We start from the raw sequence: 11,760 nt of genomic DNA on the forward strand, positions 1-11,760 counted from the left end.
ATGTGTAAGTGTTTTAAACCCTTCCCTCACTATTGCAATATTCTAAACAATGTTTCTAAACTCTAAACATGCTAAAAGAGCACAGAATGTCATGATTTCCCTCTCTTTGCCTCCTCTGCTCTCAGCCACCTGCAAGCGTTAATGGCCACGCCCACTTCTACGCTTTGCACATAGAACAACTGCAGCAGGAACCTTATCCTGTAGTGTGGGCTGCACAAAGGTGCATCAGGTGCTAAATAATTTTAAATAATTTATTTTAAATAAAAATTCCATGCCGATCATGTGGCTCATCCATCAATCAGCTAATTGTGTGTCATGTCCAATCTTACTTTGAAAAACCGTGATAGAGGGAGTCTGCGAAAAATGAACCACAAAGTAGCAAGGGATTACTGTACTCCTGTTTCCTTCCACAGACAAAAAACATGCATGTTAGGCTGATTAGTATGTAGATGAACAGATGCTGGGATATATTCATCATTTAACGCGAGTTCCTCATTTTTCTGGACTGAATAAAACGTGCATTGAATTTAAGGAAATGCAAACGTGAGACGTCATTTATATTTGACCCATCAAAATGAATGCGGTCATTTATTTACAGAATCAAATTTAACATCAAACATTTACATTAATTTGGCAAATTATGAAAATAACAATAAAGCAATCAATCAGGAAAAATCATACGGCCATGATTTTTCCGTTGCTGCACCACAGACATTTATAAAACTGTACAACTATGATCTTTTGCCCACATGAATGTGGGTGAGCATTTTACACAGACATTTCTAAATATCTGGAAGAATTTCTACTTGATAGAAAAGTTTAAAGATGGGAAGAAGTTTAGAGGGAGTTAAGATTGAATGGGAGGGGAGGAATGTTCGCCAGAACCGACACTCTCCATCAGAAGCCCAGCTCGCCTCGGTACGCTTGGTAGGAAACTTGACCCATTACCTCTCTGATGATAATCAGCAGATATGGTGTTCCGTTAACGCTACCGGTCCAGCGTCTCCTTAGAATGGCTGTTGCCCGTCAGAAGTAGTGGCGCTAATTGATTTTCATGTTGGCATGTGTTATAAAATAACAGTTGAACCGTGCGTCTTTACGCAGCCGGAGCTGCGCGCTTGGAGCTGCACCGCCTGAAGCGAAATGCTGCATGTTTTTAAGCGTGTTGGTCTGTGATGCTCAGAAAGCTCACAGAGAAGCTGAAATTGAGTCACAAGTCTTTATAAAGCTGAATTGTACGTCTGTATGTGTAACTTAAGCTGGCTTTGAGCTGTGGAAACGCTTCATTCTGTTTAAACTGTGTTCCGGACGCTTCTGGTCCGCTTCGGTTCTGTGGTTCCGACTCGGTTCTGGAGCTTCGAACGAGTTGTTTTAAATAGCTAGAAAGACGTTTTGTCACGGAGCGCCGTTCTCTGTGCAGCTCAGGGAGTTGTTTCGTTACAATTTTTAACAGAAAAAGTGAATTTTGATGGTTTAAAAGACGAAAAAGTGACGAACTATTTTACGCTAATCTAACTTGCTAGCTGGGGAATACGCTTCGTGGTTGGTTGTTTGCTGCTTTGGAAAGCTCTGATTTGCTGAGAAAGGTTGACTGACGTCACCTCCCCTCACCCCTACGCTGCGTCATTGGTTGAGAAAGACCGTGTGTAACGTTCTCATTGGATGAGGGACGTGTCAATCACGTCACCCGGAAATGAAATTCGTTTTCATAGGGAATAAAATCTGCTTTTTAACGCTGGAAAGCGCATTAAAGCTGTGTTCTGAAACGCTGTTTACATTCATTCGAAGCATATTCGCTGAAAGTTTGCCACGTTTGTGTAAAAAATCCGTTCAGAAGTGTTGGTTTTCACCGAAGCAAGCCGATGCTAATTTTAGCTAACGAGCTAACGACCGGACGCCACAGGAAGTTATAGCACCCCTAGTGGACGACACAAACAATGCCTGAGTTAAAATTGTTGAGGATCTGCTGACATCTTGTGGAGAAGACGTGGCTTAGTCCACTACAAGTAACTCTAAATTGTCCCTAGATGTGAGTGAGAGAGTGAATGGTTATTTGTCTCATTTGTCTCTATATGGCCCTGTGATGGTTTACCCTGCCTCTCGCACAGTGATAGCTAGACATGGGCACCAGTGACCCCCGCAATCTGAAAAGGAAGAAGCAGGTAAATATAATGGATGGATAGATTACTCTTATTATTATTATTATTATAAAGTTATTATTATGAATTCAACACAGGTGCATGGATAAAGACAACTATGGAACTTGAGGTCCCTTGCCCAGATGTGGTTTGCTGGGGCCCCATCCTGAGCCAGGCCTAGGGGAGGGACTCATCTGCGAGCATTTGGTGACCAGGTTTCTACCCATGGTGCCTGGTCAGGAACATACTGAATGAGCAACATGTGTTTGCCTTTCTGTGGGGCCACCATTTGCAGGATTGACCATACGAGTCGGGTGCATGATGCCACGGGCAGTGACCAAAGGTGGGGGCAGTGGCCATAGGCGAGGGCATTGCTTCTCTGACCCTGGCTTATCAAAGCTGGCTCTTGGGACATGGAACATAACCTCTCTGGTGGGGAAGGAGCCTGAACTTTTGCGAGAGATTGAGAGGTACCAACTAGATATAGTTGGGCTTACCTTGATGCGCAGCATGGGCTTGATAACCAATCTCCTTGAGAGAAGCAGGACCTTATTCCAATCTGGAGTTGCCCATGGTGAGAGGCGCTGCCGCTGAGCTAGTGTAGGTCTACTCTTGGCCCCCCACCCCCAACTTGGTGCCTGTGTGTTTTCTCCAGCAGATGAGAGGGTAGCTTCCCTGCACCTTGAGGTGGGGGGGACAGACTCTGATGATTGTTTGTGCCTATGTGCCAAATGGCAATTCAGAGTATCTGGCCTTACTGGAGTCCTTAGCGGGGGGTGCTAGAAGGTGCACAAGCTGCGGACTCTTTCATTCTGCTTGGGGACTTCAATGCCCACATGGGTAATGACAGTGTGACCTGGAAGGTCGTGACTAGGTGGAATGGCCTCTCTGATCTGAACCCAAGTGGTGCTCTGTTGTTAGACTTCTGTGCTAGTCATGGTTTGTCTATCATTAACACCATATTCTAAAATAAGGATGTCTATAATTGCACCTGACACCAGAATACCTAGGTCATAGATTGATAACTGACATTGTAGATCTGTCATCTGATTTGTGGCAGTTTGTTTTGGACATTTGGAGGAAGAGAGAAGCTGAGCTGTCTAACTGATCACCACCTGGAAGTGAGTTGAATCAGATGGAGGGGAAGATGCCAAACAGATCTAGTAGGCTCTAACATGTAGTGAGTGTTTTCTGGGAACACTTGGCCAACGAATCCATCAGAAAGATAGTGAAAGATAGTCACCTCACATCTCAGAGAACGCTTTAATTGCATTCCAGGTGAGGCGGGGGACATTGAGTCTGAGTGGACTATGTTCTGCACCTCATTTGATGAGGTGGCTGCCTTGAGCTGTGGCTGCAATGTTGTTGGTGCTTCTTCAAACATCCTTTCATGTTACTGTGTTCATGCGTGCTTATCTGCTCACACAGACTCATGTTCGTGCTGCTGTTCGGCATATTTTTTTAATTGTTTTTATGCTATTAGTGCTTAGCATATTTTTAGATTATATTTTTCTTAATATCTTACAGCTTAATGTTTTTCTTTTACATTTTATTGTTGGATGTAACTGGGACCCTGTGTACACAATTTCATTACACCACATGTACTATATGTGGTGCAAACGCCAATACAGAAAATCTGACTCTGACTCAAACATGTTGATGGACACCCTGGGTTAGGGAGGCTTTCAAGCTGAAGAAGTCCTATTGTTAGCTGGTGGGACTTCGGAGGCAGCTGTGGGTGGCAGCCTTGGCTGTTGATGAGATAAAAGTTCAGATGTGGAAGGAGTTCTGTGAGACCCATAGAGACTCTCGATTGGCTCTGAGGAGATTCTGGCAAACCATCAGGCGGCTGAGGAGGGGAAAGCAGCGCTTTACTAACAGTGTGTTTAGTGAAGATGGGGTGCTGTTGACCTCAACAAGTTATGTCATTGGGAGGTGGAAGGAATAATTCTCAGACCTTCTCAATCCTATCAGCACGTCTTCCATGGAGGCAGTTGAATTGGGGGACTTCAGGGTTCGTCTGTCCACAACTGTGGCTGAGGTAGCTGAGGTAGTTAAAAAGCTCCATGGCGGCAGGGCTCTGGGGGCGGACGAGATCTGATTTCCTTAAGGCGCTGAATGATTTTGGGCTGTCTTTTTGACAGGCTTTTGTAACATCACATGGACGTCAAGGGACATGCCACTGGACTGGCAGACTGGGGTAGTGATTTCCCTTTTCAAAAAGGGAACTGTAGGGTGTGCTCCAAAGGGGCATCACTCTCCTAGTCTGCCTGGTAAGGTCTTTTCAGGGGCGCAGAGAAGTGAGTCTGTTCATTTGTCGAACCTCAAATCAAGGAGGAAAAATTTGGGTTTTGTCCTGGCCATGGAACACTGGACGAGCTCTTTACACTCACTAGGGTCCTCGAGGGGTCATGGGCGTTTACCCATCCAGGACTACATGTGTTTTGTGAAGTTGAAGAAGGCGTTCAACTGTGGTCGTTTGTTTCTCCTTCCTGTCCTCTAAAACACAGCCAGTCAAAGAAGATGGCCACTCGTCCTGAGCCTGGTTCTGTTGGAGGTTTCTTCCGGTTAAAAGGGAGCTTTTCTTTCCACTGTTGCCAGTGTGCTTGCAATCTGTTGGCTTCCTTAGATAGATAACATTTATTAATTTGATTTTTTATGTATGGGAATGTTTTTTTACAGTGCCCTGAGACAAATTCTGTTGTGACTTGGTGCTTTATAAATAAACTGACTTGAAACTGAATTGAATTGTTCCTCGGGGTACCCTGTGAGGAGTGCTCTGTGAGTATGGGATTGGGGGCTCATTGCTATGGGCTCTTCAGATCCTATACAAGTGGTGTGAGAGTTTGGTTTGCATTGTCGGCAGTAAATTGGACCTCTTCAGGGTGGGAGTTGGACTTAGTACATTGTCACTGATTCGGTTCCTAACTTTCATAGACAGAATTTGATGGTGCAGCCAGGGGGCAGAGTGCCTCTGGGGCCTCAGGATTGCATCTCTGGTCTTTGCAGATTATGTGGTCCTGTTGGTATCATCGTGCCGTGATCTTCAGCTCTCATTGGATTGGTTCAGAACTGACTGTAAAACGGCTGGGATGAGAATCAGCACCTCCAAATCTGAGGCCATGATCTTCAGTCAGAAAAGGGTGGATTATTCTCTTTGGGTGGACGGTGAGGTTCTGCCTCAAGTGGAGGAATTTAAGTATCTTTGCATTTTGTTCATGAAATGAGGGAAGAATGGAGCGTGAGACTGACAGACGGAGTAGTGGTATTGCGGACACTGAGCCGGTGAGAGCCTAACGTGACTTCTGACCTAGATACCTCTATAGAATTCAACCTTTGATGTGTGTGTGTGTTTTTATGGATCACACTGTATACATTTCATGATCTTATCTGGGCTGTTTGAAATAGATACAAAATGCAAACACTTCTTACATAAAAGAAGTTACCGGTACATTCTTTAGTTTAAACTCTGATGTGGTTTAGAGTTAGGTTACAAACCTACTGATTTAAGTGTTCCATTGCAGTAATGTCAGCAGTACAGAGAAGCAGCAACCCTGCTGATAAAAACCTGCTTAAGTTCTATCAGGCTAAGAACAATGTTTAAAAATTGTCTTTTAACTATCTGGGGTCTATTCTGTCAGTTTGTTAGCTAAATATCTCATGAACCAATGAAAAGATTTAAAAAATGTTTTTATAAAATAACAATTGGATCATCATCTACAACAATTACCTTTTTGGAGTTAACCCAACAATGGCTGCAATGACCTTATAAAACATAAAAATACCTATAAATCTGTCAGTTTTATAGACATTGTGTTAAAATCTGTTGTGGTATAGCTGAAAGTCATTCATAACACATACTTAAAATGCTCTTTATTACAAGAGATCTTTGCTTTAAACTTTACCAGTAACTTTTGGAGTCATCCCTCTTTGTCTGTTTGTAAAATAACATGAATTTTTAAACAGATTTATATACTATTTTCATTTCATTACCCTTTATTTATACAGGTAGTCTCATTGAGCCACAAGAACTCATTTTCATTAGAGACCTGTTAATTTAATTTATATTTAATTATTAATTAAATATATTATATTAAATATGAATTAATATTCATTTACTATTAAAAAAATAAAATAGTAATCACTTATTACACATTTACATTGGATAGTTTTAAAGTTAACAAAAAATAAAAATAAATAAAATTGCCGCCACAACTAATTGACATGAATCAACAAAGGAATGTGTATACCTCAACTGCATTTAAGAGATAATGAGCTAATGTTTCATGTGATAGTAGCTGAGCTCACTTCACAACACATAGCCTACTCTGAGCATGACATCTTGCAATATTGCAAAGGTTTTAAGGTATGACTGAAATGCCTACAAGTCCTTAATTTCTTCCCATTTAATAATCTTAGTCTAAAACTCTGGAATGAAGTGATGGGCAATCTGCACTCCTTTAAGGAATGCTACGCATTTAATTAATTTGTTTGTTTTCTGTAAAATGACTCAATTTTTTAAACTCTTTTTTCAAATGGTGGCATTTTTGAGTTGTTATTTGTGCTAGTAAATTTACAGCACATTAGGTACAGTAATAAATTATTAGGGTCAATTCTGTTGAATCTGACATTATTTGACAGCCTTGAAAACAAAAACATATGAATTCAATTTTTCTGCAAAAACGATGCTGAATACTGTTATGATGGCTGCAGAACGTTGGCCAAGCTACAATCAAAAGGGAGTAAAATCCTAGCAAAAAACTATAGCAGATAAATGCTAGGTAAAGACTGCAAAACACTTCCTAAAAGATAAAAAGCAAAAGTTTAGTTATAAGCTAAACATAGCAAAACAATAGCTAAACATTAAAAGTATCAACTGGCTAGCTAACAGCTAATAGTAGCTAAACAGTAGCTATAAGCTAAATATAGCCAACGGCTAGCTAAATGCTAAATGAAGAAAAACATCTGTTAAAAACAAAAAGTAAAAGGCCATCTCAAAGCAGAAAAAATATCAGTGAAAAGTATCAAAAGCTGAATAGAAGCTAAACATAGATAAAGTTTTTCTGAAAGCTAAACTTAATAAATGGCTAGCTAAGGAATAAGTGTAGCAAAACTGTAGGTATAAGCTCAAAGTAGTAAAACATTTTCTAACAGCTAAACACAGCAAACATGGCTAACATACTAAAGTAGCAGAAGGCTAGCTAAAATGGTAGCTTGATACAAAAAGTAGTTAAGAGGCTAGCTTAAAGCAAAATGTGACAAAAGGCTATAACTTGAAATAGCATTAGGCTTGCTAGAAAAAGTAGCAAATGTTTGCTAAAAGCCAAAATAATATGAGGGTAGCTGAACTTACAGTAGTAAAAGGCTAGCTGAAAGTAGGAAAGAGGTAGCTACAAGGCAAAACATGCAAAGAATGGCTAAAGGGTAAACATAGTAAAAGGCTACCTCAAATCTAAAAGTAGCAAAAGGCTAGCTAAAAGCAAAAGACAATACATCAGTAGCTAAAAACTAGCATAAGAAAACAAAAGAAGAGAAAGTATGTTGAAGCAGATTTCTAGGAGAACATTATCTCAAGGAATTGCATAATCTCAATGTTTTTTTAAGGAAAACATTTGCAAATATAGTTAGATCTTTTGATAATCTCAAAAGTCATAGCACCTATCTCCTGAATTAACATGTGTGAAAGGCGACAACAGCACAAATCTGCTGCTAAAGTAGGGAAGATGAAAAAAAAACCCACACAGAAACAATGCAGTGCATGTTGAAGCAACATTTATACAAAAAATAGGAATAGTCAAATATAGTGGAAATGATAAGCTCCCAAAATACTCACCATTCATCTGCCTCTCCATGTTTGCTTCAAGTGTGTTGCAGTTCTACTTTCTCCCCGGCAATGTATAGGACGTCCACGTATACAAACACACACACACACACGCACACGCACACACACACACACACACACACACACACACACACACACACACACAGCTGCCTGTTTAAATATGCAGAGGGTCGGACTCTCCTGATGTCATGGAATTTCCCACTGATGTCTGAGACTAATCCAGGACAGTCTGAAGCATGGAGCAAAGCTGCCTCTTACGTTTGCAACTTTTCTTTAAAGTACATTTTTATGCAGGTTTAAAAACAAAGATCTACATTAAAATCTATTCAGTTTAAGGGAACCCTAAAGCAAGTGCAACAATACAGGGAATCTTCAGTGGCATAAAGAATAAGCTCATTACAGATAAGATAATAAAATGGTGCTACCAAGAATAATGAACCTCAATGAACTCTGCTGTCCACTGGCAGCCAAATCAGTGTTAGTCCATAAATAATAGCTTGGCTAATATTTAAAGAGGCATTGAACTTTGTGACCTTGACTAAGACAGCATCATAACAAAAAGTAAAGTTAGAACAAAATTAAATGCCAACCATCAATTAAAGGAAGATTTATATGAATTTAAAGCAGTTTTATGTTAAGTTATTAATTCTGAAAGTTTCATTAAAATGTGCTAAGCGATTTAAGGGATAGTTTGATAAAAGATAAGCATGGACATCTCCAAAATTTAATTAATTGTAAAGGCACATCCAATAATTATTACCTGAATGTTTCATTAAAATACATTTGGTCATTCATGAGATATTTTGCTAACAGACAAACACTGTTGACTACAGTAGTGAATGGCAACGTTTTTAAATCAGCATTCTTGTTATCAATTAATGTTTAGAGTAGCTATGTGTTGGGAATTAATCTCAGTTACTGCTACATCAACATTTGGCTTAATTTCTGCACAATTGTCAAGGTTATACAGTGATTATGAGACATTCATGCTTGCAAAGTTTTTTTCATTCTGTGAATGTTTTTGATAGTACGGTTTTAAATTACATATCACGTGCATGCAAAAGTTACTGACTTAATTAAAGTTTTATACTGTGCCTTAAGTTTCAATGTTTTTTCTGCTCATAAGTAGCAGCACTTTGCAGAGCAGAGTTGAGGCATTGGTGCACAAGAAAGATTAAGCACATGTGTGAAACATATGAGAACTGAAGACAAATACATGGTTATGTAAGCCACAACCAAGTGGCTGAATTCTACTCTGTTACCCCTAGAATGAACATTGGTCTCTCATTCACTGTGGAAAGTTACTAAACCCAACCTTACAGTGGAAAATTACAAAATCCAAGAACTGTCTGCATAGGTCACATGGGGTATTTCATTAATCAGTGTAAAGAAAGAAAGAGGAGCACAATGTAGGTCTAAACTGAAGGACAAAGTAGGGACCAAAGTTCATGTTGCGTGGGAAAAACTAGTTAAGCGAAAGTTGTAAAAGGTGAGTTGCATCAGTAATGATGACGATCATACTTTCAGACCATCCACGTGGGAATAGTTTTTTTTCTTCTCTACATTTATTTTATTTGTTGTTTCAAAAATTATAGAGACATGGCACCACTCTTTTACATCTTAAAATCTGCACATTTTAGAAGTAATTTCAGGTCCACAAAAATGCAGAAAACAACCCAAAAATAATATAGTAACTATGCTACACCCATATGTGATGCTGTCTTATTGCCATGAAAATACATCAGAAACAAATGTAAATAAATTTAAAAATACATTATACATTGTACAACCTATATGGTTCAAACTGTAAAAAACAGCACACAAAAAAACAAGGACTGCAAATACGAGAACAAGAACTAGCCCTTTTTTGAGGACTAAAAACAAAGTGAAACTCTTACTTTGTGTCACAAGAAAACAACAACAGTGCAGGAGTGTTGACTGGGAGGTGTCTCAGTTCAAATGCATTAATATAATGTATGGTTTTCAGGGACAGTACGCAGGAGGAGATGGTTAGAGGCAAGGTTTTTTCTTGTGATGTTCAAAGTAAATTCTTTAAAAAACGTCAGTCTATTCAAACAGTTCCTGTTTTCCACATTGCACATTTCAAGGCTTGTTGTAAGTGCATGTCTATTTTATAATCTGCTTTAAACAGCAATGACTGTTAGTAATCACTAACCAAATCAGGATTTTAAAACATCACACTCAAAGCATTTTAGATGGTTGTCGGTCTCCTTGAACCCACCCCCAGTTCCTGGCAAAAGCGGTATTGAGTTAGCACAGGTTCTTTGGTGGTAGAGCTGAAGCAAATGTAAACAGAAAGAGCAAGTGCCAAGCAAATTCTTGCTCTGATTTAACATTGGAGCCCATTTGGTGGGGAAAAAAAGAATCCCTTTGAGGGTCTTATTAATCTAGTCACTTTGTCCACCTTTGAGAATGCAGACTCTAAGGACCCATGGGAGAATTAGTTCATTACCTTTGCGGGAGATCACTGAGGTAGTTAATAAGTTCACCAGCGGAAGTGTGGTACAAGTGGACGAGAATGGCTCTGAGCTGTTGAAGGCACTGGACATTGTGTAGCTGTTATGGTTGACAGAACTCTTCAATCTTGCATGAAGGGCTAGGACAACACTTGCAGTGTTAGATTGGAATGGTGGTAACTATTTATTTTATCAGAGAGACCATAAAATGTCTTCCAGCTATCAAAAAAATCCCACTTCTCAACCTCTGGGAGAAAAAAAATACTCCAGGGTGTTGGAAAGAAGGCTCCAATTGCTGTCTAACTTTGGATCCAGGAGGCTCTAGCCAGGTCATGGAACAGTGAACCAGATCTTTACTCTTGCAGACAGGGATCATGGAAGTTTGACTCTCTTAATCTTTAATCCTTGGTGGATTTGTAGAAATCTTATTACTGTAATTCCTGTATAACCAAAGCAAGAGTTGCGTTTGTATCGGCAGCACAAAGTTGACTTCATTCACGGTGCATGTTGGATTTTGCCAGGGTTGCCCTCACCTTGTATTCAATCCTGTTTGTGGTGTTCATGAACAGGATCACAAGGTACAGCCGTGAAAAGGAGGGTATCGAGTTTGGGAAACTCATGGTCTTGTCTCTGCTTTTTGAATATGTGGTTCTGTGACTCACGTTTAAGTGTGAAGCTGGGATTAGAGTCGACTCTTCTATCTATAATCTTATGCCATAATTTGCAACTGAAAAAAAGGCAGAATGGTCTCTTGTTTTTTTGGAATGAAGTGAACCATAATAGGAGGAGCTAAAGTATTTGGGAATCTTGTTCATGAGTGATGCAGGCTGGTGTGGCAGATGAACTGATGAACTGGGGACTTGTCTGGAGTAATGACGTTTGTCAGTGGTCTAACATGGTGAAAAAGGAGCTTAGTCAAACAACAAAAGCTCTGAGTTTACTGGTCTATCTACATTTCAGACCTCACGTATGGTTATGGCTCATGGTTGACAGAATGAGATCCTGCATACAAGTTGCTATAAAGAGCTTTACTCTTTGGCATGGTCATTTTCAGTGTTAGGGTTAGGGTTAGGAGCTTTGTCATCTGTGTGTAGCCTGGACTAGAACCACTGCTTCTTCACAACAAAAATAGCCAGTTAAAGTAGTTTGGGCAATATACATAAACAACACCTTTTCTCTTACTTCTAACCTTTATCATACATTTGCTAATATAAGCAAACCATTACGTCCGTATGCTCTTTGTGGACTTCACATCTGCCTTCAACACCATGATCCCCCAAACCCTGATGGACAAACTATCCAC

The 11,760-nt window shown here is 39.8% G+C and overlaps 1 protein-coding gene across 1 annotated transcript in view; it reads right to left on the reverse strand.

Moving 5' to 3' along the window:
- LOC119409567 (acidic amino acid decarboxylase GADL1) overlaps positions 1 to 8,078 on the reverse strand; it is a gene marked incomplete at its 3' end in the record, with an annotated part of 12,019 nt that extends 3,941 nt beyond the window's left edge. Inside the window, 1 exon segment of the mRNA XM_037676468.1 lies at positions 7,972 to 8,078. Coding sequence (XP_037532396.1) covers positions 7,972 to 7,990 — 19 coding nt within the window.
- Between the last annotated feature and the right edge of the window lie 3,682 nt (positions 8,079 to 11,760).

The sequence above is a fragment of the Nematolebias whitei genome, chromosome 5 (assembly GCF_014905685.2).
Source record: "Nematolebias whitei isolate Nwh7 chromosome 5, NemWhi1, whole genome shotgun sequence".
Taxonomy (NCBI): domain Eukaryota; kingdom Metazoa; phylum Chordata; class Actinopteri; order Cyprinodontiformes; family Rivulidae; genus Nematolebias; species Nematolebias whitei.